Source organism: Dreissena polymorpha, chromosome 7, assembly GCF_020536995.1.
Source record: "Dreissena polymorpha isolate Duluth1 chromosome 7, UMN_Dpol_1.0, whole genome shotgun sequence".
In the NCBI taxonomy this organism is placed as follows: Eukaryota; Metazoa; Mollusca; class Bivalvia; order Myida; family Dreissenidae; genus Dreissena; species Dreissena polymorpha.
In genome coordinates this window covers 20,289,722-20,314,066 of record NC_068361.1, presented here as the reverse complement: position 1 = coordinate 20,314,066, position 24,345 = coordinate 20,289,722, and the positions used below count along the sequence as shown (strand labels likewise).

At 36.6% G+C, this 24,345-nt stretch overlaps 1 protein-coding gene across 4 annotated transcripts; it reads right to left on the bottom strand.

The window, feature by feature from the left end:
- Positions 1-659: 659 nt before the first annotated feature.
- LOC127838441 (rab9 effector protein with kelch motifs-like) lies at positions 660-24,230 on the bottom strand. Of its 4 annotated transcripts, XM_052366228.1 has the most exons (8): positions 24,107-24,214; positions 15,863-15,976; positions 14,155-14,407; positions 11,752-13,526; positions 11,143-11,247; positions 10,711-10,924; positions 9,793-10,032; positions 660-4,922 (listed from the first exon to the last, which is right to left on the bottom strand). In XM_052366228.1, the coding sequence occupies exons 4-8, from the start codon at positions 12,256-12,258 to the stop codon at positions 4,699-4,701; spliced, it is 1,290 nt and encodes a 429-aa protein (XP_052222188.1). In that variant the 5' UTR covers positions 12,259-13,526; positions 14,155-14,407; positions 15,863-15,976; positions 24,107-24,214; the 3' UTR covers positions 660-4,698. The 4 variants fall into 4 exon arrangements, with proteins under 4 accessions (XP_052222188.1, XP_052222187.1, XP_052222186.1 ...); XM_052366227.1 differs by having other exon boundaries at positions 11,752-14,407; positions 24,111-24,230; XM_052366226.1 differs by having other exon boundaries at positions 11,752-14,407.
- Between the last annotated feature and the right edge of the window lie 115 nt (positions 24,231-24,345).

Sequence of the window (24,345 nt, the reverse complement as noted above, 5' to 3'; positions counted from 1 at the left end):
TTTAATGTGCGCTTTTATCAGTACTGACTTAAAAAAGTTCACATTGCAGCCCCTTAAAAGCGCAGTTTTTAACCCACATAAAAGCGCACATTTTACAAACATGAATGGCAGCAAAAAACATACTTATACAAATGCATACATTAACTCACTTAAAAGCGCAGTTTTTACCCACATAAAAGCGCACATTTTGACACAGTCATAAGAATACTTTTTCGTATCTAGTTAAAAGCGCACTTTAACCCACATAAAGCGCACATTTGACGCAGTTCCTATTTGTTTTTTGATTTGATAAAAACTCACTTGGTAAGAAAAAGCGCACATAAAACGCAGTGCCAATACTGCCACGTTAAACACACGCTAAACGTACACTAAATGTATGTTTTGCACACTTTTTCCAGAAGGGGGCCATTATCCGTTTTGGTTTAGCCAAATACAAATGACAATAGTAGGAGAATTGACAACGAATATTGACATAATTGATAGTGCAGCTCGATTTATTACCGTTATAGTGAAGACGGAGTGAAAATACTAGGAAATTTATAGATGGGTCTTTGAATGTCATGTTCCATTTCTACATCTGTGCGGTAGAATAATAGACAAACACATACTAGTAATATGTTTGTAAGAGGAGTAACTAATAAATAAAAACAGTGCAGGTGTAAAGCTTGAAATCTATTTTAATCAATAGTGTAACAACAGAAGCTTGGTCAGAATATATAGAAGAATAACACAAACATTATTGAAATGATCTACAACTTACAACAAACAACACTTGAACAAAGATAATTGTAAATGTGAACAGATTTCAAATATTAAAGCTTTAAGTGCATATTGATTTTGATTCCGCATGATTTTTGATTAAAATCTGTAATAATGTAGTGACAATTATATTGGAAAGCTCTATACATCTACTCCTACATTTTTATTGCATGCTATGTTTTATCAACAACTTATAATCACACTTAATTATAGAACATTAAAGCTGTATTAACTTATGTTTTTTATGTTAACTTATTAATTTCAACAAAGCAATTTATTCACATATACACATTTAAAAACAACTATGAGTATTAAATGCAGCATACCAAGAAACAAACACAAATAAAATACATACTGGTAGTATAAAATGCAAACAAATAATAACACTTGTTTTTTGGCTGCAAACCTAGCTAACTAACTGACTCTTTTTTATTTTTAACATCGCAAAAATACTCCAATTACAGACAAATATCAGACAATGATAAGAAAACAATCAGCACACTCTAGCATAGCCATAAACGCTGATTTCTGAAAACAAAATGTTTTCATTGGCTAGAATCACTGCTGATTTCTGAAAACAAAATGTTTTCATTGGCTAGAATCATTAACAGCATGAAATATAAAACAACATTAACATAGATTCAATTTACCCCATGATAGAGACAGAATAGGACTCAAGATGTCGCAGGCTACACAGAAGCATTCACATTATTTCGAACAAAAAGATCGCAAAATTATTTTATTTTATGGTGTCATGCGGAGTTTAGAGAAATATCAGTTTAAAATTTGTAATAACCGATTAGCAATAACTTTTTCAGATAAACTACTTCTCCCTGTTTTGTGAATTTATACAGTTATTTATAAGGATCATTGATTCAAGACTCAAACGTGAGCAAACCATAACATCATTGTTAGCTACCAGCAGATAAATTGAGCAAAACGAGAGAGACAGGAGTCCATAAAAACAAAGTTAAAAAAAAAAAGAATGATAAATATGTCGCCGGGCATGATCAAACATGTACACGCAGAGAATGCTTAAAAAAATGAGGAGCGTCTATTTATACCTATTCCTAAAACAAAAAACAAATTGACAATGTGAGGTCAAGATTTTTGCACCAATCACAGCATATGTACTTTTAGCAGCTTATTTCCCAAAAATTCAAATGGAATGCAAACACCCCTGTGAATGAAAGGATTATGTATATATGTACACACAGTGGGGGATGTTAATTTCTTAAATCACACAACAATTAGCATATTATTCAATAACAAGATATTTATAGTCTTTTTTAATTTTGAAATACAACATATTCAAAATAAAAGCAAATTTTGTTGTCCTCAAGCGAAAATGATGGCTGATGTAAGTATGTAATATTTTGCTACTTAATATTCTTCTCTCTTAAACCGACTTCACAAATAACGTATAGTATCTGTAAACATTTTCAACATGATTAGTATTGAAAAAGGGTTAAAATAGTCCACAATACAAAACTTTGGAAGATCAAAATGGTTATTTTTGTTTCAAAGCAACATTTGCAGCAAACTTTCTATAAATGCAAAAATAAGAGTCAAATAAAATTTAAAATCTAGAGAGCCATCTTGGCCCTTTAGTACACAGACATTGTTGAAGACATTGCCTGGTGATCTGACCTTGATTCAAACATGACCAAGTTTCATCAAGGTTGAATCATAAATGTGGTGGATAGGGTGATAACAAGTTTGTTAAGATTTGACCTGGTGAACTAGTTTTTGAACACACCTGAAATAGACCTAAACTTGGCCTAGATATTGCAAGATAAAGATTCTGTTTTTCAAGCTAGAGTCACAAATGTTGCCCCTAACGTGGATGCCCCAGACCCAGACTACATCTTGGCCTTAATATTGTCAAGACAAAATGGGTCCTGACCAAGTTTCATCAAAACTGAATCATGGTAAAAAGTTTTAGACCTGGTGAACTAGTTTTTGGAAGAACATGACCAACATTCAACCTTAGCCTAATTATGAAAAAGAAAAGCAGTTTGACAAAGTTTTATCAAGATTGAGTCATAAATATGGCCTCTAGATTGAAAACAAGTTTTTTTATATAAGATTTCACCTACTTTTCGGATGACCAAGACCCAAATTATAACCCTGTCTCAATATTGTCAAGAGTAGCATTAGTTTCATAAAGATTGAGAAATAAATGTGGCTTCTAAAGTGGTAACAAGGTTTTTCTAGTTGACCTAGCTGTAGAACACAACTGACCAAGATTTCAACTTCTCCAAGATATTGTTAAGTTTACCATCTAACAAAATAATTAATCAAGATTGAATGAAATAATATGGTCTCTAAAGCTCTAAAAAGCTTAAGATAGACTGCAGACACAGAATGCAGGACAAAGGATGACCAAAAAAGCCTACCATGAGCACTGCATGCTCAGGAGAGCCAAAACATATGGACCGTGTTCTGTGAAAAGGGAGCTTAATGCATGTGCGTCAAGTGTTGTACCAGATTAGCCTATGCAGTCCACACAGGCTAATCGGGAGATCACTTTCCACTTTTATGTAATTTTTAGTTTTAAAAAAGTATCTTCATAGCAAAAATTAAGGTCAGGCGGAAAGTGTTGTCCCAGATTAGCCTGTGTGGACTGCACTTGCTAATCTGGGATGACACTTAACGCACATGCTTTAAACCCCCTTTTCACAGAGCCCAGCTCATATGTAGATACATTTATAAATCATACATTAACAATGTTTGCAAAAGCAAAAAGTAAGCAAAAAAGCCTAATACTTCACATTCACTTTAGGCTCTTAATACACTTTAGGCTTACAAATTTAATGTTCATAAATCACAAAACATCAGTAATCTTAACATTCATACATGCTGAAAGATGCCAATTGTACTATTCCACAAACTCTTATGCTATAATTCATGCATAGAATCACCCTTAATAGTGTAATCAGCATCCATAACAAACCTGTTTACAACACTTTCAATAGCAGCATTTTCTTCACACGCAACATTACACTCTATATTTACCCCCATTTTATTTATCATCCTAAAAGACACTTATGATCACTGTTGATGAGTATGTGACCTTGGGTTCCATGAGTACTTATGACCATAGTATATACTTATCCATGTTGATATGTAATCCCAGCAGAAATAATACTTGTGATCCTTGTATTCTTATTCATAAAAACTGATGAGATTCCATAATACAAATAAGTTTGTTCATTCACATTCCAGCCAAATGCATGTAGTAAATAAAGCTAACAATTAATTTAGATGCAATATTTACATGATAAACTTTAAAGGGACCTTTTTACAGATTTTGAGATGTATTAAAGTTGGTCATTAAATGATTTATATTGATAAATGTAAACATTAAATCTAAAAAGCTCCAGAAAAAAACAAAACAAATAAAATTGAAGAAAGAAAAAAGTAACTCTCAATTGGGCTTGATATGCACTTCGTTGATTTTTTTGTGTTTAAGTAAAAAAATCTTCAATATAAATACCAAACTCTTTCATATAAGCTGAAAATGTGTAATGTCCTATCCTAGAGCCTTGACTGATTATGAGATCGTAAAAATGGGGCAAGCAATAAGTCTCAGAGGCAAATATTAACCCCTGTCACATGATTTAACCCTTCACCACTTAGATATGTATTTTGACGTGTTTGTAGTCCCTTTGAAAGTTACATTTAATTAAAGAACTTTCTAACAAGATTTGAGTTTTAACAGCTCAATTACCAACCCTAAGATACTGGTGAGCAGCAAACAGCATTTAACCTGAACAGACTGCAAGTTACTGACAGGCTGTTCTGGTTTTATGCTGTTTGCCATTTTCACTCAGCTTCTAAGTGGGAATGGATTAAATGCCAGATCCCAAACCTATGGGCCTTTCCGTACCAGTGGAGATATTTCTTAGATCTAAGTTTGTAAAAAGAGAGCAACAACTAGGTCGTCTCAAGATTGAAGACAAGCACATCATCAAACACCTCCCCCTCTGTATCCATTCCCCCGTGCAGTAGACAAAGTGTGAACATCTTGTCCCCATCCGTGGTTGACGATGCCACGGGCTCGGTTGTAGAGCACTCAGCGCCATCTACATCACCGACAGACTCCTCAGTCGGTGAGTCATGTGGCCCGGCGTCAGCTCTGTCCCCTGACCCATTGGACTCTAAAAACAAGTTTGTGATTACCGGATGAACAAACATAGATTACTTTGCTTTTGTGCTTTCTGTTAGTTCGCAAATCTGAAGTAAATGGATTGACTATGCAAGCTTGCTTGACAATTTGTGTCTTGTTCTGATAAAACTTGACATAATACATGTGCGTAAAGTGTCGTCCCAGATTAGCCTGTGCAGTCCGCACAGGCTATTCAGGGACGACACTTTCTGCCTAAACTTGATTTTCGGTAAGGAGGGACTTCCTTGAAACTAAAAATACCATTAAAGCCGAAAGTGTCGTCCCTGATTAGCCTGTGCGGACTGCACAGGCTAATCTGGGTCGACACTTTACGCACATGTATGATGCCCAGTTTTCTCCAAACAAGACACATTTGAGGCTCATTATGGTATTCAGATTCTCATTCTAACACTCGATACATGTAAGTAGTACCCGAGCCGACAATGAACAATTAAGTCATACTAACAGAAAGCTGAAAGGAAGTGTTATTTTGAAGTAATGCTCTGGCAAGATGGGCTTGGTGCATGCGCTAAAGTGTCGTTCCAGATTAGCATGTGCAATATATACAGGCTAATCAGGAAAGACACTTTCCCCCCTGACTTGATTTTCGCTTAGAACAAAATTCCATTACAAAAGAAAAATTAATAGTAAATAAAGGAAAGTGTCATCCCTGATTAGTCTGTGCAGACATCACAGGCTAATCTGAGATGACACTTTACGCGCATGCATAATGTCCCATTTTGTCAGAGTGTTGCTTCATGATAACTCTGCCTTTAAGCTTTCTTAACGATGAACATCTCAGTATCCTACAAGCTACCCATGAGTACTTTGTGCTTATGTGAGCTTATCAATATTAGAACAAGGGCTGTTTGTAAAACATGCATGCCCCCCATATGGGCTGTCCGTTGTAGTGGCAGCCATTGTGTGAATACGATTTTTGTCACTGTGACCTTGACCTTTGACCTAGTGACCTCAAAATCAATAGGGGTCATCTGCAAGTCATGATCAATCTACCCATGAAGTTTCATGATCCTAGGCGTATGCGTTCTTGAGTTATCATTCAAAAACCATTTTACTATTTCGGGTCACCGTGACCTTGACCTTTGACATAGTGACCTCAAAATCAATAGGGGTCATCTGCGAGTCATGATCAATGTACCTATGAAGTTTCATGATCCTAGGCCCAAGCGTTCTTGATTTATCGTCTGACAACCACCTGGTGGACGGACCGACCGACAGACCGACCGACAGACCGACATGAGCAAAGCAATATACCCCCTCTTCTTCGAAGGGGGGCATAATAATATAACAAATGACATGTATGCATTAAAAATGTATTAAAAGCAAATATAAACAAGAGCACCGCCTTGTGGGTGCAGACCGCTCATCTATTTTCTTTTTAAAGGTGAAGGGACTCTCATTTTCAATCACAAAGGAGGGAGGGGTGGAGTGAAGAGGGGTGTATAGTGTGGGGTTGTGGACATTTATTACATTATCTTCCAAAAAAGCGAAAAAAAAAAAAAAAAAAAAAAAAAAAAAAATTGGGGGCGGGGGGGGGGGGGGGGGGGTGGGGGGAAGGGCGATGGGGGGGGGGATTTTTTGGGTGCGATGGTTGGATGGTATTTCAAACATAACCGTTTAAAAAAAAAATATTGGGGGGGGGAGGGGTATAGTGTGAGGGTGTGGTGGTAATTTGTGAGATGATCTTAAAAAAAATAAAAAATAAAACAAATAAATAAAAAAAAAAATGGGGGGGGTGGGGTGGGGGATGGGGTGGGGGTATAGTGTGAGGGTGTGGTGGTCATTTGTGAGATGGTCTTAAAAAAAAAACAAAAAAAAAAAAATAGGGGGGGGGGGAGGGGGGAGGTGGGGGGGAAGGGGGGAGGGGGGGAGGGCACAGGGGACGGTTTGGGTGGAGTCTATTGTGGTATGTCAGGTAAGAGTAGTTTCGTCAAAGTATCAATAAAATCTAATCATAAATAAAGAAGTTATGGCAATTTTAGCAAAATTTAATAATTTGACCTTGAGAGTCAAGGTCATTCAAAGGTCAAGGTAAAATTCAACTTGCCAGGTACAGTAACCTCATGATAGCATGAAAGTATTTGAAGTTTGAAAGCAATAGCCTTGATACTTAAGAAGTAAAGTGGATCGAAACACAAAATTTAACCATATATTAAAAGTTACTAAGTCAAAATAGGGCCATAATTCCGTAACAATGACAACCAGAGTTATGCAACTTGTCCTTTTACTGTACCCTTATGATAGTTTGCGAGTGTTCCAAGTATGAAAGCAATATCTATGATTCTTTAGGGGTAAAGTGGACCAAAACATAAATCTTAACCAAATTTTCAATTTTCTAAGTATAAAGGGCCCATAATTCCGTCCAAATGCCAGTCAGAGTTACATAACTTTGCCTGCACGGTCCCCTTATGATAGTTAATAAGTATTGCAAGTATGAAAGCAATAGCTTTGATACTGTAGGAATAAAGTGGACCTAAACACAAAACTTAATCAAATTTTCAATTTTCTAAGTATAAAAAGGGCACATAATTCTGTCAAAATGCCAGTCAGAGTTACATTACTTTGCCTGCACAGTCCCCTTATGAAAGTTAGTAAGTGTTGCAAGTATGAAAGCAATAGCTTTGATGCTTAAGGAATAAAATGGACCTAAACACAAAACTTAACCAAAATTTTCAATTTTCTAAGTATAAAAAGGGCACATAATTCTGTCAAAATGCATGCCAGAGTTATCTAACTTTGCCTGCCCAGTCCCCTCATGATAGTAAGTAAGTGTAACAAGTTTGAATACAATAGCATTGATACTCACTGAGAAAAGTGGACCTAAACGCAAAACTTAACCAAAATTTTCAATTTTCTAAGTATAAAAAGGGCACATAATTCTGTCAAAATGCACGCCAGAGTTATCTAACTTTGCCTGCCCAGTCCCCTCATGATAGTAAGTAAGTGTACCAAGTTTGAATGCAATAGCATTGATACTTTATGAGAAAAGTGGACCTAAACGCAAAACTTAACCGGACGCCAACGCCAACGCAAAGTTTATGACAATAGCTCATAATTTTTTTTCAAAAAATAGATGAGCTAAAAATGAATTTTTTTGTTTTTTAATAGTTTAAAAAAAAAAATTGGGGGGGGGGGTAAAGTGTGAGGGTGTAGTGGTAATTTGTGAGATGATCTTAAAGAAAAAAAAATGGGGGGGGATTCGGGTGGGGGGAGGGGGGGGGAGGGAGGGGGGATGGGGGGATTCTTGGGTGCGATGGGTGGACGGTATTTCAAACATAAAATAATAAAAATGAATATTTTTTTTTTTTAACAGTTTTTTTTTTTTGAGATGATTTAAAAAAAAAAAAATATTAGGGGGGGGGGGGAAGGGCACAGGGGATGGTTTGGGTGGAGTCTATTGTGGTATGTCAGGTAAGAGTAGTTTTGTCAAAGTATCAATCAAATCTAATCATAAATAAAGAAGTTATGGCAATTTAAGCAAAATTTAATAATTTGACCTTGAGAGTCAAGGTCATTCAAAGGTCAAGGTAAAATTCAACTTGCCAGGTACAGTAACCTCATGATAGCATGAAAGTATTTGAAGTTTGGAAGCAAAAGCCTTGATACTTAAGAAGTAAAGTGGATGGAAACACAAAATTTAACCCTATATTCAAAGTTACAAAATCAAAAAAGGGCCATAATCCCGTAAAAATGACAACCAGAGTTATGCATCTTGTCCTTTTACTGTACCCTTATGATAGTTTGCGAGTGTTCCAAGTATGAAAGCTATATCTATGATACTTTAGGGGTAAAGTGGACCAAAACAAAACTTAACCAAATTTTCAATTTTCTAAGTATAAATAGGGCACATAATTCTGTCAAAATGCCAGTCAGAGTTACATTACTTTGCCTGCACAGTCCCCTTATGATAGTTAATAAGTGTTGCAAGTATGAAAGCAATAGCTTTGATACTGTAGGAATAAAATGGACCTAAACACAAAACTTAACCAAATTTTCAATTGTCTAAGTATAAAAAGGGCACATAATTCTGTCAAAATGCACGCCAGAGTTATCTAACTTTGCCTGCCCAGTCCCCTCATGATAGTAAGTTAGTGTAATAAGTTTGAATGCCATAGCATAGATACTTTCTGAGAAAAGTGGACCTAAACGCAAAACTTAACCAAAATTTTCAATTGTCTAAGTATAAAAAGGGCACATAATTCTGTCAAAATGCATGCCAGAGTTATCTAACTTTGCCTGCCCAGTCCCCTCATGATAGTTAGTAGGTGTACCAAGTTTGAATGCAATAGCATTGATACTTTCTGAGAAAAGTGGACCTAAACGCAAAACTTAACCGGACGCCGACGCCAACGCCAACTTCAAGTTACGAAATTCAAGATAATGGACAATATTTGATATAGAAGGGGACAAGTGAAAATCAGGATTTTTCCCATTTTGACTTTTTAACAGGAAATTGATAAAGAAAAGTCCAAGATAACTCATATGAGCTTAGCGATTTATTTTGCCCCATTGGGAAAAGTACAAATACCCAGCCAATCAAAACAATTGAGGAAATGCTTGTCATGCAATCTTCTGATAGGAAATTATGGGTCGTGTTAATTGCTTGGTACTCAATCTCACAAACCCATCGAAATATTCTTTTACATGCCTTTTTGCTGATGTGTTCAGATTCAGTGATCATTTTAATTGTTCACTTAGATAATGGGCTTTTGGAATGAAACTGACGCAACTTTCCTGCTTTTTAGGAATTTTTTGGAAAGCAATTAGGAATTTTGTATTTTTCCTTGGTTGGGAATTGGCACTTTATAAAGAGGGTAGAAAATAGCTGAAGCAGTTAATACCATGTGTTCCAAGCTCGGGACAACTACTCCTAGAGGTGGCGCTGCCAGGCTTCTGCATCTCTCTCTCGAGGACGTCAAGGGCCTGTCTGGTCGCCATGGTAACGTCTGAGGTCGTGTCACAGGTCGAGACCCCTGTTGATCCCCCAAGGCTGCGTCTAAGTTGCACCACGCCCATGCCGTAGTCTAGCCTGCAGGCGGGGGGAGGGCCTTGTAATTCTATTTTTGTCCATTGGGAGGTCTCTGTAACACAGTTGGGCAGTTGTTTTTTTACAGTTTATTCTCATATTACAATTTTTTTGTTAGTTTTCGGATTTTTTCGCCCTTTTCAAAATTATTGCAGTTATACCACAAAAGTCATTTAACAAACACTTTTGATGGGTAAGCTGGTTAAACACTAGTAAGTGCCAGTAACTAACATCAGCTTTTCTAGAATCCCATGTAGGGGGGAACATGGCTGTATGGGAACATATATCATGTGGCGGTACTGGATATTAAACTTTCCTCCTCTGACTTGTAGTCAGGCTATCTACTTACTGCACTTGCTGGCCCATAAGTTCTGGTACATTAAGACAATATTGTCATGATGAGAATACATGGTCGTAAAAGAGCATGGCTCGTCAATAGTTTTATAAATCACAGAAAAATCAATATAGCATTATAACTGGTATACCAAGCGTCATATTTAAAGGTTGATACTCATCATGTTTGCAGTCACTTTAAATACAGTTAATAAAAACTTATATAAACAAGAACATTTGTTGAATTGGTTTCCCCTGCCATTTCAAAATTTTGTGACAGACGGACGGAATGACCAAATGACAAACAGACAATGCAGTTCTATATACCTCTGCCTTAAACGGGGGATAACAAGTATACAAAGATGATAAAAATATTACAATCTGCTGGTAGTACACATACTTGTATCGAGCCTCCAAGTTTCATCTAGTGCCCCATCTCTATTCATCCCTCCAAAGATGAACATGTTGGTTCCCATGGCAACACCAGAATGGGCAGCTCGCGCAGACGGATAGACTTTCTTGCGTTTCACATCCGTCCAAGTCAGCTTATCCAAATTCAATACGTGGAGGTCGTTGTAAAAGTTGGGCCCGGACATACCGCCGTGAATGTACACCTTTTTTAAATACAAAGTTGCATGTAAATGTAAAGGTAGAGATACTTTACAAACCTATATGCTTTGTATGTCATTGGCTTCTATTATACAGCTAACTTTAGATGTGTTGCATGTTGTTTTTTTCATCTCTGATGGCATTACATTATTAAGTTATTTTCATATTGTTTGCAAACTTGAAATAAAATGTGTGAAAAAACACTAAAAAAATGAATGCACACCTTGTTACCCACAGCAACCACTGCATGACCATGTCTAGGCTTCGGGGAATCCCCTTTCACGTTCAGGGTCTGCCACGAGTGTGCCTTCACATCAAACGCGTGAACCTGCAGTGATTTTGTTTGCTTTATATTTTGTAGTCAGGGCTTTCTTCCTTCGTAGTAAATGGACGTTTTTAACCAATTTTAGATTTTTTGCAACTAAAATTTTCAAAATTTTGAGAAGTTTGTGACTCAAATTATCACGATTTAAAAAGTGTGTGACTAATTTTGTCACAATTTTAAAAAACCTTGAAACCAATATTTTAACAAATTTAGGGACCAAAGCCCAAACAGCCTGTGCCTTTTGGATTGCAAAAAATAGCCCAATAAAACATGAAATTGTGAAACATCATAAATAAGTTAATGTTTTACTTCATATTTAAATTGATATTATAAAGTGCTACTGAAATATAACAATGTATAATTAACTCAACAATTATTGAGTTTATTGGAAACGTTTGGCATCTTATTTGAGAAATTTTCGTTATATTTTTGGGAGAAAATGTTACTTTGTGCCATTAGTTAACAGCCTTTGAGAGGCTGTAATCGTGGGGAAAAAAAATCACTGACCTGTCTATCTGTGACCGGGTCTGCACCGCAATGTCCACCACCATACACTATGAACAGATCCCCAACAATTGCTGCGCTCGAGTGGTAAGTCCTCTCTGATGGAGGGGTACCAGACGCAGATACTGAGCTCCAAGTGTTCATATCAGTATCCAACACCTGCACGTCGTTCATATTCCCAGTCTGGTCAGCTCCTCCGAATACGTATATTTTCGTGGGATCCGACTCTGGAGTAAATGCTGCGTGTTCGTACCGTGCACGGAACCCGGGAGAATCTATGAAGTCCCATCTTAGAGTGTTCAGGTCCAGAACATATGTGTCACAGAATGGCCCGCTGGGGTTTGCACCCCCTATCACGTACAGGTGACCGTTGTCAGTCTCGTGCTTTCCTGGTATGTATGAGCATGACTGGCCTACGCGCATGCTAGGACTCTCTCCTGTCCCGGACATGACGTACCACAGGCCTGGGTTCGGGATCGTGTCCAATTCAAGTATCGGATGAATCTCCATGGTTACAACTTGAATACAACTATACACAAGTTTAAGTATACTTTGTTAAAACCATATAGCTGTGAAACTTAATACAACCATCCGTATGCCTTGCACAAGATTAATATGATTTGTTCGGGGAAGTAGCTCACAAAATTAATACAACAGATTTCAGTACTTATGCCTTGTAACACTAGTATTGCAAAACCTTGTATACAACTATCTGTGCTTTACGCATGTTCAATATGATTTATATTGCAACAATTGCGGAATAACAGAGCATTTCATCTCTAACATGCAGATTAAACAAAGTCTCTACAATCCAAAATATGTACACAGTTAAACTAACACTGAATAATATTGTTCACATTATCTTAACCAAAACCAATATCAAACAGTGGTTTCCACGGAAACTATTTGAGAGCCTGAAGGGGTCCGTCTAAACGACACACACCGGTTAACAGAGATATTGCTCCGGAGAGGTGTCCGATGAATGGAGCCGGTTCGGCGCACTCTAGCTTGACCAGGGTAGGTACCGTGACCGCTTGACTGAAGTAAGGAACTACTTCTCTCCTTTCGTACCCAGGTTAAAGTCTTAGAATCAATCTCAAGGGGCTGTTTAAGTGACTGTGACCTGTGCTTCCTTAATAATGTAACTGAATCGATTTCATCAAAGGCAATGTTTTGTATTGTGTCCTTTATAACTTTATCAAATTGTTCATCATATGCTGGTACATCTGAAGGTAAGTTGGCTACAGGTTCATCCACGGAGACTGGGTGACTGGGATGTTCTGAGTCTGACCGACCTTTTGGAATACCCAGATCTTGAGCTGTATTTCTCTTGTATTTCACTTGCTCTGAAGACTGGTTTATCAAATCTGTGGTAACAAACTTTACTTCAGTAACAGGACTAACCACTCTATCTGTTTGGTCTAATTTTGATTTTGAACTGCTAAATTTGCCACCGTGTTCACTTTCATTTAGCTTGACTTTGATCCGTTTTTCACTAACATCCCTTTCATCATTTTCATCTCCTCTTAAACTTTCATAATTTCTGTCCTTGACGGATAAATATCCCTTTTTCAAATCCTTCTCATTGAAAACTTGGTGTTTAAATATTTCACTTTTCTCATTGAAAACACTTCCAGAGAAATTTCCGGTTTGCTCCTTGTTTGTCAAAGACGGTTCCAGATTATATGGTCTGGTTCCAGAGCCACCGGACTCACCTACATATTTCAAGTCACTCGATGGGTGCCTTAATTGCCTTTGCTTTGAAAGTTTCACTGCTCCTGGCTACAAACAAACAGTAATTAGTTTGCTTGAGTCTTTTCTAGGTCAATTTAGAAACAAAAACTTGCAGCACAAACACCCACTCAACAATGATGTGTGACAAAAATGATGTGCAATGTAAATGAAATAAATAATGCAACCCTCAACAATTACGTTCTTACACAAAACATTCAACAAACATATCTATTATTTAAGCTAAATTGAATGTTACTTAAAACACAACAAAACAATAAGAACACATCAATAAAGCTATGCCAAAATAAAAGCTAAATGAGTGCAGATTATTTTCACCACTTCATGCAAAAAAAGCATTTGGCTGCAGCTAGATGCCCTTACAGAGGAAGGGATAGTGTTAAAACAGTTGATATGTAAGTTAATATTCACTGCTCAAAAGCAATTCCTCAAACCAAGCGTGCATGCACTAGAGCCACTACAGAAAAATTCCCTCTCCACCAATTAAAGAAAGAATCTTCTCCAAGAAAAGATGATTCAGTTATTAGAATTCACAAATACGGCTACGCTTGCAACGTTGACTGCTACTAATTGTTACAAGGTTTTGTTACAAGGCCATTCAAGTGATGTTACAAACACTTGATTTCACGGGAATGGGAAGGTTAACATCGCCACTTGCCCGCAAGCCTTTCTCGGTGACTTGATATGAGGGAGAAGTGTGCTCATGTAGGTGATTCCCGGGCAAAGAATGTGACACATTAGCTGCTGACCCGAAGCTAGATTTCACCCCGTCTTGAATAACGACGGCGTGGTTCCCGAATCTACTGAATTCTGACTGCTGGGTGGTTAGCGATGCGTTTGAGTGATGGAAATGTGCGTGATTCTTCTGGCGACGCTTCTCGTCTTGAATGGCCTTCTGTTGATGATGCTAAAAAGTAAAACAGCATTTTCCAGGAACATCGTTTAAATAATTTAAACCTGTTATATTGGTACTGACAAAAAAAATGCTTTACGATAACAAATTTTGCAATAAAACAAGAGATGTGTTTGTCAGAAACACAATGCCCCCTACTGCGCCGCTTTGATTTTTTTTTTATCATTTGGCAGGTACAGATAATTATCTCCCTTTAAAGCTTATTACTTCCCTTGGATTTAGTTTTTTGACCTTTGACCTTGAAGGATGACCTTGACCTTTCACCACTCAAAACGGGCAGCTCCATGAGATACACATGCATGCCAAATATCAAGTTGCTATCTTCAATATTGCAAAAGTTATGGCCAATGTTAAAGTTTTCGGACAGACACACGGACAGACACACAGACTGACAGTTCAACTGCTATATGCCACCCTACCAGGGGCATACAAAAGTTGTGTAAATAATACAGAAAGGTTCATGAGCTTTGCAATAATAGAAAACAAAAGCAGTTTGTTAAAATATAACAAAACAGGTTTATTGAGTTTCATGAATAAAAAACAAGTACATATGGCAAAACAGTTTTTCATTCTCATTATTTCATAATCTTGCAAGAAGTAGATGTTAATTTAAATCTAGTACACATTGCACATGATTCTGTAAGTAAGGCCAAGGGCTTAAAATTGTTTGAAAGTATGACATGTTACCTAATTGTTTTCATGATCAAGAGGGAAGAGGACAATTACAACGAGCAAGGCATGGTATATGGGAGATAACCCATGGTTATGGTTAGGTGAGGGTTAGTGTTAGGGGTCGGGTTAGGGTTAAGGTATGGGTAAAGGCAAATCCTAACCCTAACCCGACCCCTTACACTGACCCTAAACCTAACCCTCTAACCCCCCATGCGCATTACAATACCATGCCTCGCTTGTTGTCGTTGTCCGCTTCCCTGATCAAGATCACTTTCTAAGGACGTGTTTAGTTTAACCCTTAACCACTTTGATACGTATTTTCACACATTTGTAGCCCCTTAGAAAGTTACATTTAATTAAATACCTTTCTTACTAAATTCAAGTTTTAAAGGCTTCATTTCCAACCCTTAGTTACAGATGAGCAGCAAACAGCATGAAACCTGAACAGACAGCGAGTTACTCGCAGGATGTTCTGGTTTTATGCTGGTTGCAAAAGCCATTTTCACTCTTTGCCTCTTAAGGCCTAAGGCATATTGAAATGCCCTGCAGTATGTTTCCTGGGTAAACCTTGATGTCCCTGGAGAGGATCTACAGATGCCACAGTGGAGATCAAACCCAGCAGACACCATATCCACAATGCCACAACAACCTTTTAGGTATGTGAAAGTAATACAAGCTTACGAAGATTGTTTGTGCATGTCTATGTAATAGGAAGTAATACTAGCTTACGAAGATGGTTTGCTAGTGTCTAGGTATGTGGAAGTAATACTTGCTTACAAAGATGGTTTGCGCAGTGTCCTCGTAGCGCTGATGAATGAACTGACTGGACTCGTGGTAGTGTGCAGCTGCGCTACTCATCTATACGGCATCATCAGCACTCACAGCTAGATGCTGCAATAAGTGTAACAGGCTACATAGCACTCACAGCTAGATGCTGCAATATGTGTAACAGGCTACATAGCACTCACAGCTAGATGCTGCAATATGTGTAACAGGCTACATAGCACTCACAGCTAGATGCTGCAATATGTGTAACAGGCTACATTTACTATCAATCATTTGAGCCTCATTCAAGGAAAACTTGGCTTAACCCTTTACATGTGAACCACTCAGATACCTTTGTTAACCCTTTACATGTGAACCACTCAGATACCTTTGTTAACCCTTTACATGTGAACCACTCAGATACCTTTGTTAACCCTTTACATGTGAACCACTCAGATACCTTTGTTAACCCTTTACATGTGAACCACTCAGATACCTTTGTTAACCCTTTACATGTGAACCACTCAGATACCTTTGTTAACCCTTTACATGTGAACCACTCAGATACCTTTGTTAACCCTTTACCACTCAGATACTTATTTTGATGAATTTGTAGTCCCTTTGAAAGTTAAATTTAATTAAAAACTTTCTTACTAGATTCAAGTTTTAAAGGCTTCATTTCCAACCCTTAGTATGAACAGCACCATATTCAACGATTTGATTGTTGAAATGTTTGTTTTGCATGAAATTTTACTCAATGTGAACATATTTTATATAATCACACAGTATTTGTTTGGTTAGCAAACATTTCCAAAGTATATTCTGATGGTGCTAGGATCGATAACATGCTGAATTTCCAATATGTTGCTAATTTAACCCAATCTCGAGTCGGCCCATAAAATAATTATGAAATTATCGGTTTATTATGAACATATAAAGTTGTTTTATTGATGAAAACGGCTTTCCACCAGTATTTCACAATAAGCTGGCCAGGATTTTTAACTGGTCCGACGGATCAACCTAATTTCTAGTTTCACTGGTCCTCCCTATTTTTCTTACTGACCCAGGGTCACTGGACCACTGTTAGTGTCAAGCCCTGAATAGTAAAAATTTGAGTTGCACATTTCTTGAAATTGTTAAAATTTGAGTCACAAATTTCCCAAAATTGTGAAAAACGGTCATTCTCACAGAAGGAAAAAAAAGCCCTGATATTAAGAACAGATGGCTCTGGCCAAAAACATATGCAAAAGGTAAGTGAGCTTGATATGCATTGTATACGTACATTAGTTAATTATCGCTTATACGGGCAAAAGCCCGCGAAGTGGGCGTTGACCGTTCATACATATGGAAATTTAGACCATAAAATTACATAAGAATACCATATAGGGATGCGACTCAAAAAAATTTGCCACGCGACATATATTTTCACGATGCTATTTATGAACTTGAACAAATCAAAAACACTTTGACATATGCTAAATCACATGTAAATACATACCTCATGATAAGTTATATCAATGACATCATAATTGTGTAGCGAATTGCACTAAATATTCTCGCATTATTTGTTTTTCTTCGCAACCGTTCCAGAATTAAGTCATTACTCAATTATCTCCCCTGAATGCTCTTCTTCAGTGAGTATAAGCCGAAGACTGGACCAGTGGTTCACTACATATAATGACAGTCTTTACCAAGCACAATTTAGGTGAACATAACCCGTCTTTAATATATTGCCGAATCTCAGATTTCTGTCGAATTTATTTGTTTTGATCCTTTCGATATCTTATTGTTATTATTATCCAGACAAATCACAAACGCTTGTTAAAAAAAAAAAATTGTTTTAAACATTATAGTTGGCATCTCTATTCTTCCAGTATTCTCGCGGTATTTCAATAATGACACCCTACTGTTTATTTGTCAGAATTTGTGACGCATTTTCCATTCGCTCTCAGAAAGAAGTTTTACGAGTGATCATGAGCAATATTTTGGTACGTTCTCGTTGTTATCCACCAGACACACATTTATTCACAAAATTTAAAGATATTCCGATCTAACTTTTTAGTCTTTTAGCTTTAATTTTAAACGTATTTACACCTCGTCTGCTCGCACTTTACCGATATCCCAAAAGGTAACATATCACTATAATTAGTTTAGGCCTAAAACCACAAAATCCGATACCGTTGGATTTTCATACCACAATCTTGCGTAAAAAATCTTCCACATTCGAAATCAACAAAAAAAACAACAAGACAATTATAAATTGTCTGCATGATTGATCAAAATTTAAGATATTTGTTGGTTTTCCGTTTTTAGGAGCTGTACTGCCAAGGAAAGAGCTGGGCATCATACAAGCCATTCTATCCAGCAAAACTGACAGTTTTGGTTAACAGAAATCAACAAAGGAGGGATTCCTGAACTATCGAAATTTCCAAGCTATACACACAGTTATTATCTGTGATGATCTTTATTGGTTCTGTTGGTTTACTTGGATGGAATATGTGTGAACTTTTATAGAACTTTGAAAAGTCTATATATGTCTATATATAAACAAAAATCAGCTGTGGTATAATAAGATCAGATGTGCAAACAATGTCAAAGGGTTGTTAAATCAACAATTTGAAGGCAATTATGCTGAAACAAGGGCTGTTTGTAAAACATGCATGCCCCCCATATGGGCTGTCCGTTGTAGTGGCAGCCATTGTGTGAATACGATTTTTGTCACTGTGACCTTGACCTAGTGACCTGAAAATCATGGGTCATCTGCGGGTCACGATCAATGTACCTATGAAGTTTCATGTTCCTAGGCAAAAGCGTTCTTGAGTAATCATCCTAAATCATTTTACTATTTCGGGTCACCGTGACCTTGACCTTTGACCTTGTGACCTCAAAATCAATAGGGGTCATCTGCAAGTCATGATCAATCTACCTATGAAGTTTCATGATCCTAGGCGTATGCGTTCTTGAGTTATCATCCGAAAACCATTTTACTATTTCGGGTCACCGTGACCTTGACCTTTGACCTAGTGACCTCAAAATCAATAGGGGTCATCTGCGAGTCATGATCAATCTACCCATGAAGTTTCATGATCCTAGGCGTATGCGTTCTTGAGTTATCATCCGGAAACCATTTTACTATTTCGGGTCACCGTGACCTTAACCTTTGACCAAGTGACCTCAAAATCAATAGGGGTCATCTGCGAGTCATGATCAATGTACCTATGAAGTTTCATGATCCTAGGCCCAAGCGTTCTTGTGTTATCGTCTGACAACCACCTGGTGGACGGACCGACAGACCGACCGACAGACCGACATGAGCAAAGCAATATACTCCCTCTTCTTTGAAGGGGGGCATAAAAATATGAAAGTTCCCATACAAATTTTGTCTGTATATCGACAAGTGTCTGCCGATAATTGTCAAACTAGTAACACAAAACTTAACACAAGTATGTAAAAGCACTAAGTACCTGTGATCATTTTTAGTAAGATAGTGTAATTCTAAACAGTAGCAAATAGCTTGTTTAGTAAATGCATAATGCAATTAATATGATATCCGTTCTATTGTGTAATTAATAAATTGGTTGTTACTTGTTAATCCATGATAAATGTTTTATGGCTAGTACAAAACCAGCAATGTTAATTTTGTAAAAGGTAATACAATAACACCACTTTGTAATTTCATAAACGTAAATATTCTTGAAATGAAGGTTGATGACAGTGTTTTAGTTTTACTTATTTTGTAACTATTATTTTATGTGCAAATAAATGATGTGAAGTGTTTTGTATCTCCACACAATACCACATACCTTTTTATATATGTACTGTGTTATGTGTTATTTGAATGTTGCATTCTAATATTTGCATTCAAATTGTAACTATAGAGCCATGTGTATGCAGTTTAGACTGTGATTTCAGAATTGCTACAAAATGGCTAGTTTTTTAGTGGCGACAAAATTTAAACTATTCAACAATAGTTTGCGAAATAAAATTAGAAACCTGCAAGATACCTGTATTTATTAAATATTTTAATTGGGAAACAAGTATGTTGTTATGCTGTTACACATAATTATACATTGATAATAAATAAGAAGACAATTAGTGGTGTTAACGTTTCCCAACAGTAGAAATCATTCTTCTGATGAAGTCAGAGATATACAGACGAAAGCTCCAGGTATGGCTTTCAATATGTAGTGTGTGTTATTTGACAGTCTAAAACTTATTGGATTAAAAAAAATCCTGTCAAATTTGTCAATCAAATTGATTTGACACATCACATGATTTTGATTATGTTAAATCAGTGTACTGTATGCTAAATGCAACTGCTTTAGCAAGCTGTCAAGTTGAATTGAGACATTTGATGAAACAAACTGTTTCCTGGGTAGGACCAGTACTTAGTGTCTATATGACGTACCATGACATCGAAAGTCTACAAGACCTAATAGGTAGAACGAGAAATGTACTTCAACTTACAATTTTCACCGACCCTTGAGTGTTAGCCAATCAGAAGACACCGGACGTCTGTTGCTTTTAGAGATATTTGACATTGAACATTATTATTATTATTATTTATACCGAATTATGCGACTATCGACCTCTTACTGATAGATATTGTGCGTATTTATTAAACATTATTATTATTATAATTTATACCAAATTATGCGACTATCGACCGCTTACTCATAGATATTGTGCGTATTTATTGACCTGGCGTGGCGGAATTAACCTCTGACTTATGCAAGTTATGGTTATCACAAAATACGAGGTAACTGTTTGGTTACTGTTGGGAATTTCCTACACAGTAATGCGCTGGACGGTCGTGATACTCAGCCCCGCATGATCAATAAATACTCACAATATGCTGAATATTTTAATTTAAAAAAGGTAACAATTGAATCTTCTTCAAATTTGTATATAATCTATTTCAATGCATTAAATACTTGAAACTTCTATGTGTTGTTTTTTTGACATTCTTATATTTTTATTCATTTTGTCCTCAATTAAAAAAAAGGGATTTTAAACATTTATTATGAATCTTCAGGACAAGCGGCTCAAGAGACTAGTGTTTTGATTGGCTGTTCAGAAAATGTGTACGTAGAAGTACAAACATGTATGTTGTAGTACACATTGTACTTTGACGTACAAATATATACTTCGAAGTGTATTTTATATGTGTATGTCGACGTACAATTATTGTACTTCGACGTACATTTCTCTTTTTAACTTGTAGGTCTTCTTGACTTTCAACCCAAATGGTACGCCATAGTATGTCTTTAGGGTTATCAAAAGAATGCTCCCACTTAAGGGATCAATACAGAGACCTCCCAGTGACTAAGCCAGTTAGCAGACACCCCATCCACTATACCACAGCCCATACATGCCATACATCCTGGATTGTCCGGGACAGTCCCGGAAATGAAGAACTTGTCCCGCTGTCCCGGAAATCTGTCAAATGTCCCGGAATTTACAAAATCCAATATATACATGTACCTTATCTTAGGCTTAACTGCACCTCGAATCTGTGTATATCTGCAGCGTCTCCATGACAATGCCTACCCGAATAGGTAGACTACACTACGTGTCAAAATCGATCAATTAACAGGGGTCCTGTTATCAAATCGATTGTCTCACGTTCGCGGTCAAACCGAAAAGGCGGCATTGTTTAATGTGGTTTTTAATTGACTTTAATCGACTACGTCATTATTTCCCACTGCGTAAGGGCAAAGGATAGTTTTCCACACATCTGAAGTCCAACATCGCTGAGTAAAAAATTAAAAGCAGTTTATGTTCGCACGTTTAACCGACAAAGAAGTCGAGTAAAAAAGTAAGCATATAAAAATGTTATTGTGATTGGTTGTATGTATTGTGAATTGATTTGAGTTGACGATCTATCGGTACTGTATTGTTGTATTTTTTATTATATAAATGTTATAAATGAATAAAGGCGTATCAACAACTACGCGTTAGGCCAAAAAAAAAAATAGTCTTGGTTCAGGGAACCCGACCGACCCTATTTTTTGCCCCCGACCCTAACGATTTTTTTGGTCCATGGAAAAAAATCTGATGAAGAAAATGCTAAAATCTCGTAAAATTTCATTGAAAACAGCCACCAATTAAACCTGGATTGGTTTTCTATATTTTTCTCTTTGTTTCAATGAAAGTGTTCGCAATTTGAACAGTGAACAATAACCGGTCTGCACGTGTATACGAGACATCGCTTGACCTTATTGTTATTGAAGTGCGCATGCTAGCTGGCCAATCAACATTGAGCTCGCTTACACATGAAATGACGTTGTTAAATGAAATGTAAAAATGGGTGGAGCTATGGAGTAATATTCGGTCATTCATGCGCAGACACTGTGCACTTTGAATACACAGTTAATATTGTCGTCTGCAAACAAAATAGCGGCCGGTCGCAAATGTCGTATTATTATAGATTAAAAATGAAAAGAAGCGTGACAATATTTTAATTATTTCCAAGCTGTCTATTGATCTGAATTTAAAAGTGATAATTAAATAATTAGTTCTATGTCGATGATGTTACAACTTTCTGCCAATTTCCGATCGAAATGAAAAGATGATAATTAATTAATTTGTTTGTTTTACTCGCACACTATGCTAACTGACAGCAGCGTATTTACATCAAATAAAAATGTGAAAAACACGCGCGGTTTAATTTTAATTAACATTTCAAATTTTTAACACATAGGAAGAGTCCTTCATCTACACTACTATAAAAATGGAAGTAACCACTTTGTCTCTAAAGTCGCTAACATGGCGTCTTTAACCTTAAAGCGTTGTTGGACGAAAAAGAGTCATAACAAAAAAAAATAATTAAAACACAAAACACTAGAACATTCAAAGAGTCATGGAAACTTGACAACAATTGGCTTCGCTTTGATAATGAATCAAAATCAATGTACTGTGACGCCCTTAGCCTGTACAAACCAATAGCAACATTCAAATTAATGTACACTGGTCACTTCCTGTGCGATGCGCTCAAACCCATTGCCATTTTATCAAAAAATGTACCAGAAGAAAGACTTGTGCTATTCTGAGGTTACCCTCCTTTTGACAGCCACTATTCAGACTCTTGAGCACCTGTCGGAGACTAGGTCAGGTCTCATGATGAAAAAAATTCTGAAGGTCACACCCCAAACACCAGAGACTCATAAAGATGGCTTGTTCACTTTTGAATATGAAGGTCACACTATCACAGACAGACAAAGAAAAAATGGTTGGCTAAAAGAAATTTTGGGCAAGCGCTAGCCCTGAAGAAGTGCATAAAGAGCTAGGAATATTGAATAATATACAACGACTAAATACCACATGTGCAATATTAATCATTTGGTCAGTGTTTAAACAATCATGGGTGCATTAACTGACCCTTTTTCACCCTGAAATCAGTCGACTGGTAAAAAAAAAAAAAAAAAAAAAAAAAAAGAAAAAACCTACCTACCCTCCTACATTTTTCTGGCCATGTTCCCTGAACCAAGACTATTTTTTTTTTTGGCCTTACACACCGGTCTTAATCAATAACGCAGTGACGTCACCATCTATGTTTAGAACGCTTACACTGAAAACACGTGGCCTGTATCTAGTAACGTTAGTAGTAATGTTTAATTTGACGTTAATAGATGAAGTGTTTTTCGGATAGACTTTCCAACTTTTGAAATTAACGATGCGAAACAAAAAAAAACGTACCAAAAATGCATATGTCTATAAATATCGCTACATTTTATACATGTCCCGGAAAATCGGCAAAAGTCCCGGACAATTTAACTCAATGTCCCGGAATTGGTCTGAAAAATTATGGCATGTTTGCCACAGCCACCGAACCAGCTTTAAATTCCTGTGGCTAGAAAAAAAATAAATATATAAGAGGCTAGATCTTTAAGCTTGGAACATGTAACTTGTTTTAAGATTGATTTTTTGGATGCATTACTTTATTATTGCAACAATTAATGAATTATTATATTTTGAACATAATCATGTCCATATATTTATTAAAAATACATGGTTATCAAAAAGACTTAAAAAGCTTTTGCCCGTAAATTAGGTAACACCTATAATCATATTATTGTAATTGCTAATTGTGGCTCATAGTTAAACGACTGCACCTACGAAGAGCTAACAGGAGTAACACTTCAGCATGGTTCTAAGAGCATGAAGAGTGAGGTCTTCATTTCCGGGAGAATATATTTGTATCCAGAGTAGTTCTGTTTTAATAAATGAAATTCAATATCTCAAACAAATTCTTACATACAAATTCTCTGTAAAGATTGATGACTTTTTCCCAAAACAGATGACACTCTGTCGAAAGAACTGCATGGAAACTATTTGTTTGTAATGGGTCCTTCCTGGTCAGCTTTTTTACTAAGATCTGTATATTCGAATTTGGTCTCAATTTACGATTTATAGAAAAACAATGAATAGAAACTTTGGGTAATATTTTTTCAGTTTGAATTATTAAAAGGTGTATTGAAAATAATGATTAGGAA

What these genes read in the sequence shown, in the direction of transcription:
- LOC127838441 (XM_052366227.1), bottom strand. Translation starts at nt 12,258, where the DNA reads ATGGAGATTCATCCGATACTTGAATTGGACACGATCCCGAACCCAGGC. An exon ending in ACCCGGTCACAGATAGACAG is followed by an intron (nt 11,248 to 11,751) that starts GTCAGTGATTTT and finishes AAATCACTGCAG; the next exon opens with GTTCACGCGTTTGATGTGAA. An exon ending in TCCCGAGCTTGGAACACATG is followed by an intron (nt 4,923 to 9,792) that starts GTATTAACTGCT and finishes ACTTGTTTTTAG; the next exon opens with AGTCCAATGGGTCAGGGGAC.